The sequence below is a fragment of the Pristiophorus japonicus genome, unplaced genomic scaffold (genome assembly GCF_044704955.1).
Source record: "Pristiophorus japonicus isolate sPriJap1 unplaced genomic scaffold, sPriJap1.hap1 HAP1_SCAFFOLD_1305, whole genome shotgun sequence".
Taxonomy (NCBI): domain Eukaryota; kingdom Metazoa; phylum Chordata; class Chondrichthyes; family Pristiophoridae; genus Pristiophorus; species Pristiophorus japonicus.
The window spans coordinates 55,108-79,289 of NW_027250973.1; the positions used below are offsets into that span (position 1 = coordinate 55,108).

A 24,182-nucleotide genomic window follows, 5' to 3' on the forward strand; every position below is an offset into this window, starting at 1 on the left:
AGAGAGAGAGCGAGAGAGAGCGTCCGCGAGAGAGAGCGAGCGAGAGAGAGCGAGCGCGAGAGAGAGCGTCCGCGAGAGAGAGCGTCCGCGAGAGAGAGCGTCCGCGAGAGAGAGCGTCCGCGAGAGAGAGAGCGTCCGCGAGAGAGAGAGCGTCCGCGAGAGAGAGAGCGTCCGCGAGAGAGAGCGTCCGCGAGAGAGAGCGTCCGCGAGAGAGAGCGAGCGAGAGAAAGCGTCCGCGAGAGAGCGAGAGAGAGAGCGTCCGCGAGAGAGAGCGTCCGCGAGAGAGAGCGAGCGAGAGAGAGCGTCCGCGAGAGAGAGAGCGAGAGAGAGCGTCCGCGAGAGAGAGAGCGAGAGAGAGAGAGCGTCCGCGAGAGAGAGAGCGAGAGAGAGCGTCCGCGAGACAGAGCGAGCGAGAGAGAGCGTTCGCGAGAGCGAGAGCGAGAGAGAGCGAGCGAGCGAGCGAGCGAGCGAGCGAGCGAGAGCGAGAGCGAGTGAGAGCGTCCGCGAGAGAGAGAGCGAGAGAGAGCGTCCGCGAGAGCGAGAGAGAGCGTCCGCGAGAGAGAGCGAGCGAGAGCGTCCGCGAGAGAGAGAGCGAGAGAGAGCGTCCGCGAGAGAGAGAGCGAGAGCGAGAGAGCGTCCGCGAGAGAGAGAGCGAGAGAGAGCGTCCGCGAGACAGAGCGAGCGAGAGAGAGCGTTCGCGTTCGCGAGAGAGAGCGAGCGAGCGAGCGAGAGCGAGAGCGAGTGAGAGCGTCCGCGAGAGAGAGAGCGAGAGAGAGCGTCCGCGAGAGAGAGCGAGCGAGAGAGAGCGTCCGCGAGAGAGAGCGAGAGAGAGCGTCCGCGAGAGAGAGCGTCCGCGAGAGAGAGCGTCCGCGAGAGAGAGCGTCCGCGAGAGAGAGAGCGTCCGCGAGAGAGAGAGCGTCCGCGAGAGAGAGAGCGTCCGCGAGAGAGAGCGTCCGCGAGAGAGAGCGAGCGAGAGAAAGCGTCCGCGAGAGAGCGAGAGAGAGAGCGTCCGCGAGAGAGAGCGTCCGCGAGAGAGAGCGAGCGAGAGAGAGCGTCCGCGAGAGAGAGAGCGAGAGAGAGCGTCCGCGAGAGAGAGAGCGAGAGAGAGAGAGCGTCCGCGAGAGAGAGAGCGAGAGAGAGCGTCCGCGAGACAGAGCGAGCGAGAGAGAGCGTTCGCGAGAGAGAGCGTTCGCGAGAGCGAGAGCGAGAGAGAGCGAGCGAGCGAGCGAGCGAGCGAGCGAGCGTTCGCGAGAGCGAGTGAGAGCGTCCGCGAGAGAGAGAGCGAGAGAGAGCGTCCGCGAGAGCGAGAGAGAGCGTCCGCGAGAGAGAGCGAGCGAGAGCGTCCGCGAGAGAGAGAGCGAGAGAGAGCGTCCGCGAGAGAGAGAGCGAGAGCGAGAGAGCGTCCGCGAGAGAGAGAGCGAGAGAGAGCGTCCGCGAGACAGAGCGAGCGAGAGAGAGCGTTCGCGTTCGCGAGAGAGAGCGAGCGAGCGAGCGAGAGCGAGAGCGAGTGAGAGCGTCCGCGAGAGAGAGAGCGAGAGAGAGCGTCCGCGAGAGAGAGCGAGCGAGAGAGAGCGTCCGCGAGAGAGAGCGAGAGAGAGCGTCCGCGAGAGCGAGAGCGAGCGTCCGCGAGAGCAAGAGCGAGAGAGAGCGAGCGAGAGCGAGCGTCCGCGAGAGCGAGAGAGAGCGTCCGCGAGAGAGAGCGAGCGAGAGAGAGCGTCCGCGAGAGCGAGAGAGAGCGTCCGCGAGAGAGAGAGCGAGCGAGAGCGTCCGCGAGAGAGAGCGAGCGAGAGCGTCCGCGAGAGAGAGAGCGAGCGAGAGCGTCCGCGAGAGAGAGAGCGAGAGAGAGCGTCCGCGAGAGAGAGCGAGCGAGAGAGAGCGTCCGCGAGAGAGAGCGAGAGAGAGCGTCCGCGAGAGCGAGAGCGAGAGAGAGCGAGAGAGAGCGTCCGCGAGAGCAAGAGCGAGAGAGAGCGTCCGCGAGAGCAAGAGCGAGAGAGAGCGAGCGAGAGAGAGCGTCCGCGAGAGAGAGAGCGAGAGAGAGCGTCCGCGAGAGAGCGTCCGCGAGAGAGCGTCCGCGAGAGAGCGTCCGCGAGAGAGAGAGAGCGTCCGCGAGAGAGAGCGTCCGCGAGAGAGAGCGTCCGCGAGAGAGAGCGTCCGCGAGAGCGAGAGCGAGCGTCCGCGAGAGAGAGCGTCCGCGAGAGCGAGAGCGAGCGTCCGCGAGAGAGAGCGTCCGCGAGAGCGAGCGTCCGCGAGAGAGAGCGTCCGCGAGAGAGAGCGTCCGCGAGAGAGAGCGTCCGCGAGAGAGAGCGTCCGCGAGAGAGAGCGTCCGCGTCCGCGAGAGAGAGCGTCCGCGAGAGAGAGCGTCCGCGAGAGAGAGCGAGCGAGAGAGAGCGTCCGCGAGAGAGAGCGAGCGAGAGAGAGCGTCCGCGAGAGCGAGAGCGAGAGAGAGCGTCCGCGAGAGAGAGCGTCCGCGAGAGCGAGAGCGAGAGAGAGCGAGCGAGCGAGAGCGTCCGCGAGAGCGAGAGCGAGAGAGAGCGAGCGAGAGAGAGCGAGAGAGAGCGAGAGCGAGCGAGAGCGTCCGCGAGAGAGAGCGAGAGAGAGCGTCCGCGAGAGAGAGCGAGAGAGCGAGCGAGAGAGAGCGAGCGAGCGAGCGAGCGCGAGAGAGAGCGAGCGAGCGAGAGCGTCCGCGAGAGAGAGCGAGAGAGCGTCCGCGAGAGAGAGCGTCCGCGAGAGCGAGAGCGAGAGAGAGCGAGCGAGAGAGAGCGTCCGCGAGAGCGAGAGAGCGAGCGAGCGCGTCCGCGAGAGCGAGAGAGCGAGCGAGAGCGAGAGCGTCCGCGAGAGAGAGCGAGAGAGAGCGTCCGCGAGCGAGAGCGAGAGAGCGAGCGAGCGAGAGCGTCCGCGAGAGCGAGAGCGAGAGAGAGCGTCCGCGAGAGAGAGCGAGAGAGAGCGTCCGCGAGAGAGAGCGAGAGAGAGCGTCCGCGAGAGAGAGCGAGAGAGCGTGCGAGAGAGAGCGAGCGAGAGAGAGCGTCCGCGAGAGAGAGCGAGCGAGAGAGAGCGTCCGCGAGAGAGAGCGAGCGAGAGAGAGCGTCCGCGAGAGAGAGCGAGCGAGAGAGAGCGTCCGCGAGAGAGAGAGCGTCCGCGAGAGAGAGAGCGAGAGAGAGCGTCCGCGAGAGAGAGCGAGAGAGCGTGCGAGAGAGAGCGAGCGAGAGAGAGCGTCCGCGAGAGAGAGCGAGAGCGAGAGAGAGCGAGAGCGAGAGAGAGCGTCCGCGAGAGCGAGCGAGCGAGCGAGAGAGCGTCCGCGAGAGAGAGCGTCCGCGAGAGAGAGAGCGAGAGAGAGCGTCCGCGAGAGAGAGAGCGAGAGAGAGCGTCCGCGAGAGAGAGCGTCCGCGAGAGAGCGAGCGAGAGCGAGAGAGCGTCCGCGAGAGAGAGCGTCCGCGAGAGAGAGCGTCCGCGAGAGAGAGCGAGAGAGAGAGCGAGAGAGAGCGTCCGCGAGAGAGCGTCCGCGAGAGCGAGCGTCCGCGAGAGAGAGCGAGAGCGAGAGAGAGCGTCCGCGAGAGAGAGCGAGAGAGAGCGTCCGCGAGAGAGAGAGAGCGAGAGCGAGAGCGTCCGCGAGAGAGCGCGTCCGCGAGAGAGAGCGAGCGAGAGAGAGCGTCCGCGAGAGCGAGCGTCCGCGAGAGAGAGAGCGTCCGCGAGAGAGAGAGCGAGAGAGAGCGTCCGCGAGAGAGCGCGTCCGCGAGAGAGAGCGAGCGAGAGAGAGCGTCCGCGAGAGCGAGCGTCCGCGAGAGAGAGAGCGTCCGCGAGAGAGAGAGCGAGAGCGAGAGCGTCCGCGAGAGCGAGAGCGTCCGCGAGAGAGAGAGCGTCCGCGAGAGAGAGCGTCCGCGAGAGAGAGCGAGCGAGAGAGCGTCCGCGAGAGAGAGAGCGAGAGCGAGAGAGAGCGTCCGCGAGAGAGAGCGTCCGCGAGAGAGAGCGTCCGCCAGAGAGAGCGTCCGCCAGAGAGAGCGTCCGCGAGAGAGAGCGTCCGCGAGAGAGAGCGTCCGCGAGAGAGAGCGTCCGCGAGAGAGAGAGCGAGAGAGAGCGTCCGCGAGAGAGAGAGCGAGAGAGAGCGTCCGCGAGAGAGAGCGAGCGAGAGAGAGCGTCCGCGAGAGCGAGAGCGAGCGTCCGCGAGAGAGAGCGTCCGCGAGAGAGAGCGAGAGCGAGAGCGAGAGCGCGAGAGAGAGAGCGAGAGAGAGCGTCCGCGAGAGAGAGAGCGAGAGCGTCCGCGAGAGCGAGAGCGAGCGTCCGCGAGAGAGAGCGTCCGCGAGAGAGCGAGCGAGAGAGAGCGTCCGCGAGAGAGCGAGCGAGAGAGAGCGAGCGAGAGAGAGCGTCCGCGAGAGAGAGAGCGAGAGCGAGAGCGAGAGAGCGAGAGCGAGAGCGAGAGAGCGAGAGAGCGAGAGAGAGAGTCCGCGAGAGAGAGCGTCCGCGAGAGAGAGCGTCCGCGAGAGAGCGTCCGCGAGAGAGAGCGAGAGCGAGCGTCCGCGAGAGAGAGAGCGTCCGCGAGAGAGAGAGCGAGAGCGAGCGTCCGCGAGAGAGAGCGTCCGCGAGAGAGAGAGCGTCCGCGAGAGAGAGCGTCCGCGAGAGTGAGCGTCCGCGAGAGAGAGCGTCCGCGAGAGAGAGCGTCCGCGAGAGAGAGCGAGAGCGAGAGAGAGAGTAACCACGAGAGGGAGAGAGAGTAACCGCGAGACAGCGAATAAGCACGGGTGATTGAGAGTAAGCGCGGGAGCGAATGCGGATCAGCGCGGGCGGGAGTGCGACGAGTGTGATTCAGGCGGGAGTGCGACGAGTGTGATTCGGGCGGGAGTGCGAGGAGTGTGATTCGGGCGAGAGTGCGACGAGTGTGATTCGGGCGAGAGTGCGACGAGTGTGATTCAGGCGGGAGTGCGACGAGTGTGATTCGGGCGGGAGTGCGAGGAGTGTGATTCGGGCGGGAGTGCGAGGAGTGTGATTCGGGCGAGAGTGCGAGGAGTGTGATTCGGGCGAGAGTGCGAGGAGTGTGATTCGGGCGGGAGTGCGAGGAGTGTGATTCGGGCGAGAGTGCGAGGAGTGTGATTCGGGCGCGAGTGCGAGGAGTGTGATTCGGGCGGGAGTGCGAGGAGTGTGATTCGGGCGGGAGTGCGAGGAGTGTGATTCAGGCGAGAGTGCGAGGAGTGTGATTCGGGCGGGAGTGCGAGGAGTGTGATTCGGGCGGGAGTGCGAGGAGTGTGATTCGGGCGGGAGTGCGAGGAGTGTGATTCGGGCGGGAGTGCGAGGAGTGTGATTCGGGCGGGAGTGCGAGGAGTGTGATTCGGGCGGGAGTGCGAGGAGTGTGATTCGGGCGGGAGTGCGAGGAGTGTGATTCGGGCGGGAGTGCGAGGAGTGTGATTCGGGCGGGAGTGCGAGGAGTGTGATTCGGGCGGGAGTGCGAGGAGTGTGATTCGGGCGGGAGTGCGAGGAGTGTGATTCGGGCGGGAGTGCGAGGAGTGTGATTCGGGCGGGAGTGCGAGGAGTGTGATTCGGGCGGGAGTGCGAGGAGTGTGATTCGGGCGGGAGTGCGAGGAGTGTGATTCGGGCGCGAGTGCGAGGAGTGTGATTCGGGCGCGAGTGCGAGGAGTGTGATTCGGGCGGGAGTGCGAGGAGTGTGATTCGGGCGGGAGTGCGAGGAGTGTGATTCGGGCGGGAGTGCGAGGAGTGTGATTCGGGCGGGAGTGCGAGGAGTGTGATTCGGGCGAGAGTGCGAGGAGTGTGATTCGGGCGCGAGTGCGAGGAGTGTGATTCGGGCGGGAGTGCGAGGAGTGTGATTCGGGCGAGAGTGCGAGGAGTGTGATTCGGGCGGGAGTGCGAGGAGTGTGATTCGGGCGGGAGTGCGAGGAGTGTGATTCGGGCGGGAGTGCGAGGAGTGTGATTCGGGCGGGAGTGCGAGGAGTGTGATTCGGGCGGGAGTGCGAGGAGTGTGATTCGGGCGAGAGTGCGAGGAGTGTGATTCGGGCGGGAGTGCGAGGAGTGTGATTCGGGCGGGAGTGCGAGGAGTGTGATTCGGGCGGGAGTGCGAGGAGTGTGATTCGGGCGGGAGTGCGAGGAGTGTGATTCGGGCGGGAGTGCGAGGAGTGTGATTCGGGCGGGAGTGCGAGGAGTGTGATTCGGGCGGGAGTGCGAGGAGTGTGATTCGGGCGGGAGTGCGAGGAGTGTGATTCGGGCGGGAGTGCGAGGAGTGTGATTCGGGCGGGAGTGCGAGGAGTGTGATTCGGGCGGGAGTGCGAGGAGTGTGATTCGGGCGCGAGTGCGAGGAGTGTGATTCGGGCGCGAGTGCGAGGAGTGTGATTCGGGCGGGAGTGCGAGGAGTGTGATTCGGGCGGGAGTGCGAGGAGTGTGATTCGGGCGAGAGTGCGAGGAGTGTGATTCGGGCGGGAGTGCGACGAGTGTGATTCGGGCGGGAGTGCGAGGAGTGTGATTCGGGCGAGAGTGCGAGGAGTGTGATTCGGGCGAGAGTGCGACGAGTGTGATTCGGGCGGGAGTGCGAGGAGTGTGATTCGGGCGGGAGTGCGAGGAGTGTGATTCGGGCGAGAGTGCGAGGAGTGTGATTCGGGCGGGAGTGCGACGAGTGTGATTCAGGCGTGAGTGCGAGGAGTGTGATTCGGGCGAGAGTGCGAGGAGTGTGATTCGGGCGAGAGTGCGAGGAGTGTGATTCGGGCGGGAGTGCGACGAGTGTGATTCGGGCGAGAGTGCGAGGAGTGTGATTCGGGCGGGAGTGCGACGAGTGTGATTCAGGCGTGAGTGCGAGGAGTGTGATTCCGGCGAGAGTGCGAGGAGTGTGATTCGGGCGAGAGTGCGAGGAGTGTGATTCGGGCGAGAGTGCGAGGAGTGTGATTCGGGCGGGAGTGCGAGGAGTGTGATTCAGGCGGGAGTGCGAGCAGTGTGATTCGGGCGGGAGTGCGACGAGTGTGATTCAGGCGGGAGTGCGAGGAGTGTGATTCGGGCGGGAGTGCGACGAGTGTGATGAAGGCGGGAGTGCGAGCAGTGTGATTCGGGCGGGAGTGCGACGAGTGTGATGAAGGTGTGAGTGCGAGGAGTGTGATTCGGGCGGGAGTGCGAGGAGTGTGATTCGGGCGAGAGTGCGACGAGTGTGATTCGGGCGAGAGTGCGAGGAGTGTGATTCGGGCGGGAGTGCGAGGAGTGTGATTCAGGCGGGAGTGCGAGGAGTGTGATTCGGGCGCGAGTGCGAGGAGTGTGATTCGGGCGCGAGTGCGAGGAGTGTGATTCGGGCGGGAGTGCGAGGAGTGTGATTCGGGCGGGAGTGCGAGGAGTGTGATTCGGGCGGGAGTGCGAGGAGTGTGATTCCGGCGAGAGTGCGAGGAGTGTGATTCGGGCGGGAGTGCGAGGAGTGTGATTCGGGCGAGAGTGCGAGGAGTGTGATTCGGGCGGGAGTGCGAGGAGTGTGATTCGGGCGAGAGTGCGACGAGTGTGATTCGGGCGAGAGTGCGAGGAGTGTGATTCGGGCGAGAGTGCGAGGAGTGTGATTCAGGCGAGAGTGCGACGAGTGTGATTCGGGCGGGAGTGCGAGGAGTGTGATTCAGGCGGGAGTGCGAGGAGTGTGATTCGGGCAGGAGTGCGAGGAGTGTGATTCGGGCGAGAGTGCGAGGAGTGTGATTCGGGCGGGAGTGCGAGGAGTGTGATTCGGGCAGGAGTGCGAGGAGTGTGATTCGGGCGAGAGTGCGAGGAGTGTGATTCGGGCGCGAGTGCGAGGAGTGTGATTCGGGCGGGAGTGCGAGGAGTGTGATTCGGGCGGGAGTGCGAGGCGTGTGATTCGGGCGAAAGTGCGAGGAGTGTGATTCAGGCGCGAGTGCGAGGAGTGTGATTCAGGCGCGAGTGCGAGGAGTGTGATTCGGGCGGGAGTGCGAGGAGTGTGATTCGGGCGAGAGTGCGAGGAGTGTGATTCGGGCGGGAGTGCGAGGAGTGTGATTCGGGCGAGAGTGCGAGGAGTGTGATTCGGGCGAGAGTGCGAGGAGTGTGATTCGGGCGGGAGTGCGAGGAGTGTGATTCGGGCGAAAGTGCGAGGAGTGTGATTCGGGCGGGAGTGCGAGGAGTGTGATTCGGGCGGGAGTGCGAGGAGTGTGATTCGGGCGGGAGTGCGAGGAGTGTGATTCGGGCGGGAGTGCGAGGAGTGTGATTCGGGCGGGAGTGCGAGGAGTGTGATTCGGGCGGGAGTGCGAGGAGTGTGATTCAGGCGCGAGTGCGAGGAGTGTGATTCGGGCGGGAGTGCGAGGAGTGTGATTCGGGCGAGAGTGCGAGGAGTGTGATTCGGGTGGGAGTGCGAGGAGTGTGATTCGGGCGGGAGTGCGAGGAGTGTGATTCGGGCGAGAGTGCGACGAGTGTGATTCGGGCGAGAGTGCGAGGAGTGTGATTCGGGCGGGAGTGCGAGGAGTGTGATTCGGGCGGGAGTGCGAGGAGTGTGATTCGGGCGCGAGTGCGAGGAGTGTGATTCGGGCGGGAGTGCGAGGAGTGTGATTCGGGCGGGAGTGCGAGGAGTGTGATTCGGGCGGGAGTGCGAGGAGTGTGATTCGGGCGAGAGTGCGAGGAGTGTGATTCGGGCGGGAGTGCGAGGAGTGTGATTCGGGCGGGAGTGCGAGGAGTGTGATTCGGGCGAGAGTGCGAGGAGTGTGATTCGGGCGAGAGTGCGAGGAGTGTGATTCGGGCGCGAGTGCGAGGAGTGTGATTCGGGCGGGAGTGCGAGGAGTGTGATTCGGGCGCGAGTGCGAGGAGTGTGATTCGGGCGGGAGTGCGAGGAGTGTGATTCGGGCGAGAGTGCGAGGAGTGTGATTCGGGCGAGAGTGCGACGAGTGTGATTCGGGCGAGAGTGCGAGGAGTGTGATTCGGGCGAGAGTGCGAGGAGTGTGATTCGGGCGAGAGTGCGAGGAGTGTGATTCCGGCGAGAGTGCGAGGAGTGTGATTCGGGCGAGAGTGCGAGGAGTGTGATTCGGGCGGGAGTGCGAGGAGTGTGATTCGGGCAGGAGTGCGAGGAGTGTGATTCGGGCGGGAGTGCGAGGAGTGTGATTCGGGCGAGAGTGCGAGGAGTGTGATTCGGGCGGGAGTGCGAGGAGTGTGATTCGGGCGGGAGTGCGAGGAGTGTGATTCGGGCGGGAGTGCGAGGAGTGTGATTCGGGCCGGAGTGCGAGGAGTGTGATTCGGGCGGGAGTGCGAGGAGTGTGATTCGGGCGGGAGTGCGAGGAGTGTGATTCGGGCGAGAGTGCGAGGAGTGTGATTCGGGCGGGAGTGCGAGGAGTGTGATTCGGGCGGGAGTGCGAGGAGTGTGATTCGGGCGCGAGTGCGAGGAGTGTGATTGGGGCGAGAGGCGAGCAGACCTGATGGGGAAGCGGTGCAGGTCCCTCCGTTATGGCAGTAGTCCCGACACTGGTCCGTCTCACACTTCTCCCCAGTGTAACGTGGCTGACACTTGCACTTGGCCTGGCTCCGCTCGTTCAGGAAGCAGCTGCCACCGTTCAGGCAGTGCAACGTGCACGTACTGACCGTGGGGGCTGCAAGGAGAGGGCAACAATCAGTGCTCAGTTCCCACCAGTCCGCTTTAAGGCTTTCTTTCGCGGAGGGGGGGCGGAGGGAGGAGAGACTTTCTGGAAGCAAGCGAGGCGAGAATCCGCTGCCATCTCTCTTACAGACCTCTGCCCCCCCACCCCGCCCTGATCCGCCTCACAGGGGGTTCCTTCCAGCGAAAATGAGCTCGCTCATCCAAAACTCACACCCAGTCCCGCTCACCCATCACCCCCTGTGCTCACTGCCCCCGTGTCCTAACTCACACCGAGTCCCACTCACCCATCACCCCCTGTGCTCACTGCCCCCGTGTCCTAACTCGCACCCAGTCCCGCTCACCCATCACCCCCTGTGCTCACTGACCCCGTGTCCTAACTCACACCGAGTTCCACTCACCCATCACCCCCTGTGCTCACTGACCCCGTGTCCTAACTCACACCGAGTCCCACTCACCCATCACCCCCTGTGCTCACTGACCCCGTGTCCTAACTCGCACCCAGTCCCACTCACCCATCACCCCCTGTGCTCACTGACCCCGTGTCCTAACTCGCACCAAGTCCCACTCACCCATCACCCCCTGTGCTCACTGACCCCGTGTCCTAACTCGCACCAAGTCCCACTCACCCATCACCCCCTGTGCTCACTGACCCCGTGTCCTAACTCGCACCGAGTCCCACTCACCCATCACCCTCTGTGCTCACTGACCCGTGTCCTAACTCGCACCGAGTCCCACTCACCCATCACCCCCTGTGCTCACTGACCCCGTGTCCTAACTCGCACCCATTCCCACTCACCCATCACCCCCTGTGCTCACTGCCCCCGTGTCCTAACTCACACCGAGTCCCGCTCACCCATCACCCCCTGTGCTCACTGACCCCGTGTCCTAACTCGCACCCATTCCCACTCACCCATCACCCCCTGTGCTCACTGCCCCCGTGTCCTAACTCACACCCAGTCCCGCTCACCCATCACCCCCCGTGCTCACTGACCCCGTGTCCTAACTCACACCCAGTCCCGCTCACCCATCACCCCCCGTGCTCACTGACCCCGTGTCCTAACTCGCACCGAGTCCCACTCACCCATCACCCCCTGTGCTCACTGACCCCGTGTCCAAACTCACACCCAGTCCCACTCACCCATCACCCCCTGTGCTCACTGACCCCGTGTCCTAACTCGCACCGAGTCCCACTCACCCATCACCCCCTGTGCTCACTGCCCCTGTGTCCTAACTCGCACCGAGTCCCACTCACCCATCACCCCCTGTGCTCACTGACCCCGTGTCCTAACTCGCACCGAGTCTCACTCACCCATCACCCCCTGTGCTCACTGCCCGTGTCCTAACTCGCACCGAGTCCCACTCACCCATCACCCCCTGTGCTCACTGACCCCGTGTCCTAACTCACACCCAGTCCCGCTCACCCATCACCCCCTGTGCTCACTGACCCCGTGTCCTAACTCACACCCAGTCCCGCTCACCCATCACCCCCTGTGCTCACTGACCCCGTGTCCTAACTCACACCCAGTCCCACTCACCCATCACCCCCTGTGCTCACTGCCCCGTGTCCTAACTCACACCCAGTCCCACTCACCCATCACCCCCTGTGCTCACTGCCCCGTGTCCTAACTCGCACCCAGTCCCACTCACCCATCACCCCCTGTGCTCACTGACCCGTGTCCTAACTCACACCCAGTCCCACTCACCCATCACCCCCTGTGCTCACTGACCCCGTGTCCTAACTCGCACCGAGTCCCGCTCACCCATCACCCCCTGTGCTCGCTGACCCCGTGTCCTAACTCGCACCGAGTCCCACTCACCCATCACCCCGTGCTGACCCCGTGTCCTAACTCGCACCCAGTCCCACTCACCCATCACCCCCTGTGCTCACTGCCCCGTGTCCTAACTCGCACCCAGTCCCACTCACCCATCACCCCCTGTGCTCACTGACCCGTGTCCTAACTCACACCCAGTCCCACTCACCCATCACCCCCTGTGCTCGCTGACCCCGTGTCCTAACTCGCACCGAGTCCCACTCACCCATCACCCCGTGCTGACCCCGTGTCCTAACTCGCACCCAGTCCCACTCACCCATCACCCCCTGTGCTCACTGCCCCGTGTCCTAACTCGCACCCAGTCCCACTCACCCATCACCCCCTGTGCTCGCTGCCCCCGTGCCCTAACTCACACCGAGTCCCGCTCACCCATCACCCCCTGTGCTCGCTGACCGACATTGGCCCCTGGTTAAACAACGCCTCCATTTCAAAATTCACATTGACAAATCCTTCCTCGCCCCCTCCCTATCTCTGTATCATCATCATAGGCAGTCCCTCGGAATCGAGGAAGACTTGCTTCCACTCCTGAAGTGAGTCCTTAGGTGACTGAACAGTCCAATACGGGAACCACTGTCCCTGTCACAGGTGGGACAGATAGACGTTGAGGGAAGGGGAGGGTGGGACTGGTTTGCCGCATGCTCCTTCCGCTGCCTGCGCTTGGTTTCTGCACGCTCTCGGCGACGAGACTCGAGGTGCTCAGCACCCTCCCGGATGCACTCCCTCCACTTAGGGTGGACTGGTCTTTGGCCAGGGGCTCCCAGGTGTCGGTGGGGATGTTGCACTTTATCAGGGAGGGCTTTGAGGGTGGTCCCTTGTAACGTTTCCTCTGCCCACCTTTGGCTTGTTTGCCGTGAAGGAGTTCAGAGTAGAGCACTTGCTTTGGGAGTCTCGTGTCTGGGGGCCATGCGGACAATGTGGCCCTGCCCAGCGGAGCTGGTCGAGTGTGGTCAGTGCTTCGATGCTGGGGATGTTGGCCTGGTCGAGGACGCTAACGTTGGTGCGTCTGTCCTCCCGGGGGATTTGCAGGATCTTGCGGAGACAGCGTTGGTGGTATTTCTCCAGCGACTTGAGGTGTCTACTGTACACGGTCCATGTCTCTGAGCCATACAGAAGGGCGGGTATCACTACAGCCCTGTAGACCATGAACTTGGTGGTGGATTTGAGGGCCTGGTCTTCAAACACTCTTTTCCTCTGTAATCACCTCCAGGACCCGACCACTCCCCTCCCCCCATCCCCGCGATCTCCGTGTTCCTGCAATTCTGGCTTCTCTTGCATCCCCACGTCCTCCCCCACCCCCCCACCCTCAATTTCCATCGCTCCACCATCGGTGGCCGTGCCTTCAACCGCCTGGGCCCCAAGCTCTGGAACTCCCTCCCTAAACCTCTACGCCTCTCTCTCTCTTTCCTCCTTTAAGACGTTGCTTAAAACCTCCCTCTTTGACCAAGGGTCACCTGCCCTAATATCTCCTTATGTGGCTCGGTGTCAATTTTTCTGATAATCGCTCCTGTGAACCGTCATGGGACGTTTTACCACGTCAAAGGCGCTATATAAACACAAGATGTTGTTGCGTCCAATCCCGTTTGTGCTGAATCACACAAAACCCAAAAGCAATTATAATCACAGAAATTTACAGCATGGACGGAGGCCATTTCGGCCCATTGTGTCCGTGCCGGCCGACCAAGAGCTACCCAGCCGAATCCCACTTTCCCGCTCTCGGTCCGTAGCCCTGCAGGTTACGGCAACTTCAAGTGCACATCCAAATGTGGTGAGGGTTTCTGCCTCTACCACCCTTTCCGGCCGTGAGTTCCGCCCCAGACCCCCACAGAATGGTTACAGCACTGACAAAGGCCATGCGGCCCATCGAGCCCGTGCCGACACACAGCCAGTCCCACTCCCCCGCCCTTTCCCCGTAGCCCGGCAAATCTTTATCCCTTCAGCTACTTATCCAAATCCCTTTTGAAAGCCACGATTGAGTCTGCCTCCCCCACCCTCTCGGGCAGCGCGTTCCGTATCCTAACCACTCGCTGCGTGGAAAACAAGTTTCCAACGTGTCGCCTTTAGTTCTTCTGCCAATCGCCTTAAATCTGTGTCCTCTGGTTCCCGGCACGTCTGCCAATGGGAACTGTTTCTCTCTATCTCCTCTGTCCAGATCCCTCGTGATTGTGAACCCCTCGATCAAATCTCCTCTCAACCTTCTCTGCTCCCAGGAGAACAACCCCAGCTTCTCCAGTCTCCCCACGTCACTGAAGTCCCTCATCCCCCCTGGGACCATTCTGGTCAATCTCCCTCTGCACCCTCTCCCAGGCCCTTCACATCCTCCCTAAAGTGCGGTGTCCAGAATTGGACACAATACTGCAATTAATCCTCTGGGTTAAAGTTCTCCTCACCATGTAATATCTCCAAGTTTGCAGATGACACTAAGCTGGGTGGCGGTGTGAGCTGTGAGGGGGACGCTAAGAGGCTGCAGGGTGACTGGGACAGGTTAGGTGAGTGGGCAAATACATGGCAGATGCAGTATAATGTGGATAAATGTGAGGTTATCCACTTTGGTGGCAAAAACAGGAAGGCAGAATATTATCTGAATGGTGACAGATTAGGAGAAGGGGAGGTGCAACGAGACCTGGGTGTCATGGTACATCAGTCATTGAAGGTTGGCATGCAGGTACAGCAGGCGGTGAAGAAGGCAAATGGTATGTTGGTCCTCATAGCGAGGGGATTTGAGTATAGGAGCAGGGAGATCTTACTGCAGTTGTACAGGGCCTTGGTGAGGCCTCACCTGGAATATTGTGTACAGTTTTGGTCTCCTAATCTGAGGAAGGACATTCTTGCTATTGAGGGAGTGCAGCGAAGGTTCACCAGACTGATTCCCGGGATGGCAGGACTGACATATGAGGAGAGACTGGATCGACTAGGCTTATATTCACTGGAGTTTAGAAGAATGAGAGGGGATCTCATAGAAACATATAAAATTCTGACGGGACTGGACAGGTTAGATGCAGGAAGAATGTTCCCAATGTTGGGGAAGTCCAGAACCAGGGGTCACAGTCTAAGGATAAGGGGTAAGCCATTTAGGACCGAGATGAGGAGAAACTTCTTCACCCAGAGAGTGGTGAACCTGTGGAATTCTCTACCGCAGAAAGTTGTTGAGGCCAGTTCGTTAGATATATTCAAAATGGAGTTAGATGTGGCCCTTACGGCTAAAGGGATCAGGGGGTATGGAGAGAAAGCAGGAATGGGGTACTGAGGGAATGATCAGCCATGATCATATTGAATGGTGGTGCAGGCTCGAAGGGCCAAATGGCCTACTCCTGCACCTAGTTTCTACGTTTCTATGTTTCTCCCCGCTAATCCTTCGACCAATTACTTTAAATCTCTGCCCGCCAGAGTAGCGAAAAGCACACAAAGCAGGGAAGTCTTGCTACAGTTATACAGGGTATTGGTGAGGCCACACCTGGAGTACTGCGTGCAGTTTTGGTCTCCATATTTACGAAAGGATATACTTGCTTTGGAGGCAGTTCAGAGAAGGTTCACTCGGTTGATTCCGGAGATGGGGAGGTTGACTTATGAGGAAAGGTTGAGCAGGTTGGGCCTCGACTCATTGGAATTCAGAAGAATGAGAGGTGATCTTATCAAAACGTATAAGATTATGAGGGGGCTCGACAAGGTAGATGCAGAGAGGATGTTTCCACTGATGGGGGAGACTAGAACTAGGGGGCATGGTCTGAGAATAAGGAGCCGCCCATTTAAAATTGAGATGAGGAGGAATTTCTTCTCTCAGAGGGTTGTAAATCTGTGGAATTCTCTGCCCCAGAGAGCTGTGGAGGCTGGGACATTGAATATATTTAAGGTGGAGATAGACAGATGTTTGAGCGATAAGGGAGTGAAGGGTTATGGGGAGCGGGCGGGGAAGTGGAGCTGAGTCCATGATCGGATCAGCCATGATCGTATTAAATGGCGGAGCAGGCTCGAGGGGCCGAATGGCCGACTCCTGCTCCTATCATCTTCTGTTAAATGGCCGACCCCTTATCCTGAGACTGTGACCCCTGGTTCTAGACTCCCCAGCCTGGGGGGAAACATCCTCCCTGCATCTACCCTGTCAAGCCCTCTTAGAATTTTATACGTTTCAATGAGATCACCAGTTATTCTTCCAAACAAAGAACAGAGGCCTAGTCTACTCAGCTTCTCCTCATAGAGCAAACCTCTGAACCCATTTGGAGACATTTAAAATCACGACAGGTTTCGATAGAGTAAACATGCGCTGTTTGGTTCAATTAATCAGTTACGTGGCAATAGGAACCAAAGGGGGGGATATTTCATCAAATTTTACAGCACGGAAACAGGGCCATTGAGCCCAACTGGTCCGTGCTGGGGTTTATGCTCCCACCCCCCATCCATCTCACCCCCATCAGCATCGCCACGCGCTCCCATCCCACCCCACCCCAATCCTGCAAAGGCCAAGGGCCGACGTACTGTCCGGTGAGGTGGTTGGAGAGGTGGTCTCGATGCAAGTCCCGTTGACCATGGTCTTTCCGTTGGGACAGGTGCAGGTCGCTCCGTTGGGATTCAGGAGGCAAAGCCACTCACATTTCTTTCTATCACAGGGGTTGGTCACTGTAAAAACACAAACCCCCCCAAAATATTCAGTCATGTGAACCGCACCTTCTCATCTCCCTCACCCAACCTCCTCCCCAAACCCCCACCTTCTCCCCATCTCCCTCCCCAAAACCCCACCTCCTCCCCATCTCCCTCCCCAAACCCCCACCTCCTCCCCATCTCCCTCCCCAAACCCCCACCTTCTCCCCATCTCCCTCCCCAAACCCCCACCTCCTCCCCATCTCCCTCCCCAAACCCCCACCTTCTCCCCATCTCCCTCCCCAAACCCCCACCTCCTCCCCATCTCCCTCCCCAAACCCCCACCTTCTCCCCAAACCCCCACTTTCTCCCCATCTCCCTCAACCCACCTCCTCCCCAAAACCCCACCTCCTCCCCATCTCCCTCCCCAAACCCCCACCTCCTCCCCATCTCCCTCCCCAAAACCCCACCTTCTCCCCATCTCCCTCCCCAAAACCCCACCTTCTCCCCATCTCCCTCCCCAAACCCCCACCTTCTCCCCATCTCCCTCTCCAAACCCCCACCTTCTCCCCATCTCCCTCCCCAAACCCCCACCTTCTCCCCATCTCCCTCCCCAAACCCCCACCTTCTCCCCATCTCCCTCCCCAAACCCCACCTCCTCCCCGCCTCCCTCAACCCACCTCCTCCCCGCCTCCCTCAACCCACCTCCTCCCCGCCTCCCTCAACCCACCTCCTCCCCCATCTCCCTCCCCAAACCCCCACCTCCTCCCCATCTCCCTCCCCAAACCCCCACCTTCTCCTCATCTCCCTCAACCCACGTCCTCCCCCTCAACCCACCTCCTCCCCACCTCCCTCCGCCTCCCTCAACCCACCTCCTCCCCGCCTCCCTCAACCCACCTCCTCCCCACCTCCCTCAAGGCACCTCCTCCCCAAACCCCCATCTCCCTCCCCAAACCCCCACCTTCTCCTCATCTCCCTCAACCCACCTCCTCCCCCCTCAACACACCTCCCTCAACCCACCTCCTCCAACCCGCCTCCCTCAACCCACCACCCTCCGTCTCTCCCTCAACCCACCTCCTCCCCGCCTCCCTCCCCAAACCCCCACCTTCTCCCCATCTCCCTCCCCAAACCCCCACCTTCTCCCCATCTCCCTCCCCAAACCCCCACCTCCTCCCCATCTCCCTCTCCAAACCCCCACCTTCTCCCCATCTCCCTCAACCCACCTCCTCCCCGCCTCCCTCCCCAAACCCCAACCTCCTCCCCGCCTCCCTCAACCCACCTCCTCCCCCATCTCCCTCCCCAAACCCCCACCTCCTCCTCCTCCCCCTCAACCCACCCCCTCCCCGCCTCCCTCAACCCACCTCCTCCCCCATCTCCCTCCCCAAACCCCCACCTCCTCCTCCTCCCCCTCAACCCACCCCCTCCCCGCCTCCCTCAACCCACCTCCTCCCCCATCTCCCTCCCCAAACCCCCACCTCCTCCTCCTCCCCCTCAACCCACCCCCTCCCCGCCTCCCTCAACCCACCTCCTCCCCCATCTCCCTCCCCAAACCCCCACCTCCTCCTCCTCCCCCTCAACCCACCCCCTCCCCACCTCCTTCCGTCTCTCCCTCAACCCACCTCCTTCCTGCCTCCCCGCCTCCATCAACCCACCTCCCTCAACCCACCTCCTCCCCGCCTCCCTCAACCCACCTCACCAGACCCCCAGCTTCCCCCCACCCCCCTCAAACGATGAGGTTGCCCGCTGGGCTGAGAAATGAGCTTGGGGCAGTGTTGAGCAGCAGTTGCCCGTGATCCTGGACCCAGCTGGGTACGGACAGGCGGAGGTGGGGGAGAGAACCGGCACTGGTAATCTCTCCCGGGGCCCTTCTATTACCCGCTAACGCCACTCACCATCCTGTTGCTTGAACTGGTGGAACAGCACAACGTCAGTCGCATGGTTGAGCCCAGAGGTCAAGGTCTGTACCTGGTCGTGCCCGAACTTGTGCACTTTGAATATGTGATTGTTAATGTAGGTCACCCCGTAGATATAATCTTCAAAGATATCGATACTGAACGGGTGACTGAGTCCTGAGAACAGGAGAGGGAGAAAGGAGGACGAGTCAACGTATATACGATCCACATTATGTCATCTTGCCGATGCATGGCTCTGTCATGGAGCCAGCGGGCGATGAGCGGGGTGATGGGAAAGGGGGAGAGCGAGAGCCAGAGCGAGCGCGGCAGAGGGCGAGCGAGAGCGCAACAGAGGGCGAGCGAGAGAGAGAGAGAGAGAGAGCGCAAGAGAGAGAAAGACAGAGCGGGAGAGACAGAGCGCCAGAGAGAGAGAGAGACAGAGCGCGAGAGAGAAAGAGAGACAGAGCGCGAGAGAGAGAGAGACAGAGCGCGAGAGAGAGAGAGAGAGCGCGAGAGAGAGAGAGAGACAGAGCGCGAGAGAGAGAGAGACAGAGCGCGAGAGAGAGAGAGAGAGCGCGAGAGAGAGAGAGAGACAGAGCGCGAGAGAGAGAGAGACAGAGCGCGAGAGAGAGAGAGAGACAGAGCGCGAGAGAGAGAGAGAGACAGAGCGCGAGAGAGAGAGAGACAGAGCGCGAGAGAGAGAGACAGAGCGCGAGAGAGAGAGAGACAGAGCGAGAGAGAGAGAGAGACAGAGCGCGAGAGAGAGAGAGAGAGAGCGCAAGAGAGAGACAGAGCGGGAGAGACAGAGCGCGAGAGAGAGAGAGAGACAGAGCGCGAGAGAGAGAGAGACAGAGCGCGAGAGAGAGAGAGAGAGCGCGAGAGAGAGAGAGAGACAGAGCGCGAGAGAGAGAGAGACAGAGCGCGAGAGAGAGAGAGACAGAGCGCGAGAGAGAGAGAGACAGAGCGCGAGAGAGAGAGAGAGACAGAGCGCGAGAGAGAGAGAGAGACAGAGCGCGAGAGAGAGAGAGAGACAGAGCGCGAGAGAGAGAGAGACAGAGCGCGAGAGAGAGAGAGACAGAGCGCGAGAGAGAGAGAGACAGAGCGCGAGAGAGAGAGACAGAGCGCGAGAGAGAGAGAGACGCGCGCGAGAGAGAGTAAAAGCGCGCGTGAGAGAGAGAGACACACAGAGCGGAGAGAGAGACACACAGAGCGGAGAGAGAGACACACAGAGCGGAGAGAGAGACACACAGAGCGGAGAGAGAGACACACAGAGCGGAGAGAGAGACACACAGAGCGGAGAGAGAGACACACAGAGCGGAGAGAGAGACACACAGAGCGGAGAGAGAGACACACAGAGCGGAGAGAGAGACACACAGAGCGGAGAGAGAGACACACAGAGCGGAGAGAGAGACACACAGAGCGGAGAGAGAGACACACAGAGCGGAGAGAGAGACACACAGAGCGGAGAGAGAGACACACAGAGCGGAGAGAGAGACACACAGAGCGGAGAGAGAGACACACAGAGCGGAGAGAGAGACACACAGAGCGGAGAGAGAGACACACAGAGCGGAGAGAGAGACACACAGAGCGGAGAGAGACACACAGAGCGGAGAGAGAGACACACAGAGCGGAGAGAGAGACACACAGAGCGGAGAGAGAGACACACAGAGCGGAGAGAGAGACACACAGAGCGGAGAGAGAGACACACAGAGCGGAGAGAGAGACACACAGAGCGGAGAGAGAGACACACAGAGCGGAGAGAGAGACACACAGAGCGGAGAGAGACACACACAGAGCGGAGAGAGACACACACAGAGCGGAGAGAGACACACACAGAGCGGAGAGAGACACACACAGAGCGGAGAGAGAGACACACAGAGCGGAGAGAGAGACACACAGAGCGGAGAGAGAGACACACAGAGCGGAGAGAGAGACACACAGAGCGGAGAGAGAGACACACAGAGCGGAGAGAGAGACACACAGAGCGGAGAGAGAGACACACAGAGCGGAGAGAGAGACACACAGAGCGGAGAGAGAGACACACAGAGCGGAGAGAGAGACACACAGAGCGGAGAGAGAGACACACAGAGCGGAGAGAGAGACACACAGAGCGGAGAGAGAGACACACAGAGCGGAGAGAGAGACACACAGAGCGGAGAGAGAGACACACAGAGCGGAGAGAGAGACACACAGAGCGGAGAGAGAGACACACAGAGCGGAGAGAGAGACACACAGAGCGGAGAGAGAGACACACAGAGCGGAGAGAGAGACACACAGAGCGGAGAGAGAGACACACAGAGCGGAGAGAGAGACACACAGAGCGGAGAGAGAGACACACAGAGCGGAGAGAGAGACACACAGAGCGGAGAGAGAGACACACAGAGCGGAGAGAGAGACACACAGAGCGGAGAGAGAGACACACAGAGCGGAGAGAGAGACACACAGAGCGGAGAGAGAGACACACAGAGCGGAGAGAGAGACACACAGAGCGGAGAGAGAGACACACAGAGCGGAGAGAGACACACACAGAGCGGAGAGAGACACACACAGAGCGGAGAGAGACACACACAGAGCGGAGAGAGACACACACAGAGCGGAGAGAGACACACACAGAGCGGAGAGAGACACACACAGAGCGGAGAGAGACACACACAGAGCGGAGAGAGACACACACAGAGCGGAGAGAGACACACACAGAGCGGAGAGAGACACACACAGAGCGGAGAGAGACACACACAGAGCGGAGAGAGACACACACAGAGCGGAGAGAGACACACACAGAGCGGAGAGAGACACACACAGAGCGGAGAGAGACACACACAGAGCGGAGAGAGACACACACAGAGCGGAGAGAGACACACACAGAGCGGAGAGAGACACACACAGAGCGGAGAGAGACACACACAGAGCGGAGAGAGACACACACAGAGCGGAGAGAGAGACACACAGAGCGGAGAGAGAGACACACAGAGCGGAGAGAGAGACACACAGAGCGGAGAGAGACACACACAGAGCGGAGAGAGACACACACAGAGCGGAGAGAGACACACACAGAGCGGAGAGAGACACACACAGAGCGGAGAGAGACACACACAGAGCGGAGAGAGACACACACAGAGCGGAGAGAGACACACACAGAGCGGAGAGAGACACACACAGAGCGGAGAGAGAGACACACAGAGCGGAGAGAGAGACACACAGAGCACAGTACCTTGTTTGCTATCGATTGCCACCACGGGATCATTACCATCAAGACGTACACTCCCTATGACTGACAGTTTAGCATCCGCCCAGTACAAACGTTGGTTGAAGTAATCAACTGCCAGACCTGAATTAAAATCCGGGAAGAGATATTAATTAAAGAACCTTCTTTCAGTCCCAGTCATCAATGCCCCAATGGCAGAAAGACTTGCATTTCTATAGCGCCTTTCACGACCACTGGATGTCCCAAAGCGCTTTACAGCCAATGAAGTACTTTTTCTGATGTGCAGTCGCTGTTGTAATGTGGGAAACGCCAATTAGCGCACAGCAAGCTCCCACACACAGCATTGTGATAATGACCCAGATCATCTGTTTTAGTGATGTTGGTCGAGGGATAAATATTGGCCCCAGGACACCGGGAAGAACTCCCCCTGCTCTTCTTCCAAATAGTGGGCCGTGGGATCTTTTACATCCACCCGAGAAGGCAGACGGGGCCTCGGTTTAATGTCTCATCCGAAAGACGGCTCCTTCTACAGTGCGGCACTCCCTCAGTACTGCCCCTCCGACAGTGCGGCGCTCCCTCAGTACTGCCCCTCCGACAGTGCGGGGCTCCCTCAGTACTGCCCCTCCGACAGTACGGGGCTCCCTCAGCACTGCCCCTCCGACAGTGCGGCGCTCCCTCAGTACTGCCCCTCCGTCAGTGCGGTGCTCCCTCAGTACTGCCCCTCCGTCAGTGCGGCGCTCCCTTAACACTGCACCTCCGACAGTGCGGCACTCCCTCAGTACTGCCCCTCCGACAGTGCGGTGCTCCCTCAGTACTGCCCCTCCGACAGTGCGGTGCTCCCTCAGTACTGCCCCTCCGTCAGTGCGGTGCTCCCTCAGTACTGCCCCTCCGACAGTGCGGTGCTCCCTCAGTACTGCCCCTCCGTCAGTGCGGAGCTCCCTTAACACTGCACCTCCGACAGTGCGGCACTCCCTCAGTACTGCCCCTCCGACAGTGCGGTGCTCCCTCAGTACTGCCCCTCCGACAGTGCGGTGCTCCCTCAGTACTGCCCCTCCGTCAGTGCGGTGCTCCCTCAGTACTGCCCCTCCGACAGTGCGGTGCTCCCTCAGTACTGCCCCTCCGTCAGTGCGGAGCTCCCTCAGTACTGCCCCTCCGACAGTGCGGCGCTCCCTCAGTACCGCCCCTCCGACAGTGCGGCGCTCCCTCAGTACTGCCCCTCCGACAGTGCGGTGCTCCCTCAGTACTGCCCCTCCGACAGTGCGGTGCTCCCCCCAGTACTGCCCCTCCGATAGTCGCCGGCACTCCCTCAGTACTGCCCCTCCGACAGTGCGGTGTTCCCCCAGTACTGCCCCTCCGACAGTGCGGCCCTCCCTCAGCACTGCCCCTCCGACACTCCCTCAGTACTGCCCCTCCGACAGTGCGGTGCTCCCTCAGTACTGCCCCTCCGTCAGTACGGAGCTCCCTCAGTACTGCCCCTCCGACAGTGCGGTGCTCCCCCAGTACCGCCCCTCCGACAGTGCGGCGCTCCCTCAGTACTGCCCCTCCGACAGTGCGGCACTCCCTCAGTACTGCCCCTCCGACAGTGCAGTGCGGCACTCCCTCAGTACTGCCCCTCCGACAGTGCGGCGCTCCCTCAGTACTGCCCCTCCGACAGTGCGGCGTTCCCTCAGTACTGCCCCTCCGACAGTGCGGCACTCCCTCAGTACTGCCCCTCTGACAGTGCAGTGCGGCACTCCCTCAGTACTGCCCCTCCGACAGTGCGGCGCTCCCTCAGTACTGCCCCTCCGACAGTGCGGCGCTCCCTCAGTACTGCCCCTCCGACAGTGCGGCACTCCCTCAGTACTGCCCCTCCGACAGTGCGGCTAAGCAACATCAGTTAATTATTATACCCGTGGGCCATTGAAGATTGTTTTCCACCAAGGTTCTTCTCAGAGTCCCATCCATGGATGCCTTCTCAATCTTTGGGTGGTTGCCCCAGTCAGACCAATACATTGTCCTGCAAAGACAAAAAAACACTATGAGCTATTTGGAGAACAAATGGTATGTTGGTCTTTATTACAGGAGGGTTTGAGTATAAGAGTAAAGATGTCTTACTGCAGTTATACAGGGCCCTGGTGAGACCACACCTGGAGTATTGTATACAGTGTCGGTCTGCTTACCTAAGGAAGGATATACTTTCCATTGAGGGAGTGCAGCGAAGGTTCACCAGACTGATTCCTGGGATGGAGGGATTGTCATATGAGGAGAGATTGAGTGGGCAGAACAGTGGCAAATGAAGTTTAATCCAGAGAAGTGTGAGGTGATGCATCTGGGGAGGGCTAACAAGGCAAGGGAATACACATTAAATGGTAGGACACTAAGTGTAGAGGAACAGAGGGACCTTGGAGTGCAGGTCCACAGATCCCTGAAGGTAGCAGGCCAGGTGGGTAAGGTGGTTAAGAAGGCATACGGAATACTTGCCTTTATTAGCCGAGGAATGGAATACAAGAGCAGGGAGGTTATGCTTGAACTGTATAAAACACTGGTTAGGCCACAGCTGGAGTACTGCGTGCAGTTCTGGTCACCACATTACAGGAAGGATGCACTGGAGAGGGTACAGAGGAGATTTACCAGGATGTTGCACTGGAGAGGGTACAGAGGAGATTTACCAGGATGTTGCACTGGAGAGGGTACAGAGGAGATTGACCAGGATGTTGCACTGGAGAGGGTGCAGAGGAGATTTACCAGGATGTTGCACTGGAGAGGGTACAGAAGAGATTTACCAGGATGTTGCCGGGACTGGAGAATTTTAGCGATGAGGAAAGATTGGATAGGCTGGGGTTGTTTTCTTTGGAACAGAGGAGGCTGAGGGGAGACCTGATTGAGGTGTATAAAATGATGAGGGACCTGGATAGAGTGGATAGGAAGGACCTGTTTCCCTTGGTAGAGGGGTCAACAACCAGGGGTCACAGATTGAAAGTAATTGGGGGGAGGTTTAGAGGGGATTTGAGGGGAAATGTCTTCACCCAGAGGGCGGTGGGGGTCTGGGATGGAACTCACGGCCTGAAAGGGTGGTAGAGGCAGAAACCCTCACCACATTTGGATGTGCACTTGAAGTGCCGTAACCTACAGGGCTACGGACTGAGAGCGGG

At 60.6% G+C, this 24,182-nt stretch overlaps 1 protein-coding gene across 1 annotated transcript in view; it reads right to left on the minus strand.

Annotated features, from left to right (window-relative positions):
* LOC139242380 (low-density lipoprotein receptor-related protein 1-like) overlaps window positions 1-23,047 on the minus strand; it is a gene marked incomplete at its 5' end in the record, with an annotated part of 55,541 nt that extends 32,494 nt beyond the window's left edge. Inside the window, 5 exons of the mRNA XM_070870325.1 lie at window positions 9,369-9,542; window positions 15,853-15,993; window positions 17,847-18,023; window positions 21,058-21,174; window positions 22,941-23,047. Of these exons, the coding sequence (XP_070726426.1) occupies window positions 9,369-9,542; window positions 15,853-15,993; window positions 17,847-18,023; window positions 21,058-21,174; window positions 22,941-23,047 (716 nt within the window). The remainder of the gene's footprint in view (window positions 1-9,368; window positions 9,543-15,852; window positions 15,994-17,846; window positions 18,024-21,057; window positions 21,175-22,940) is intronic.
* Between the last annotated feature and the right edge of the window lie 1,135 nt (window positions 23,048-24,182).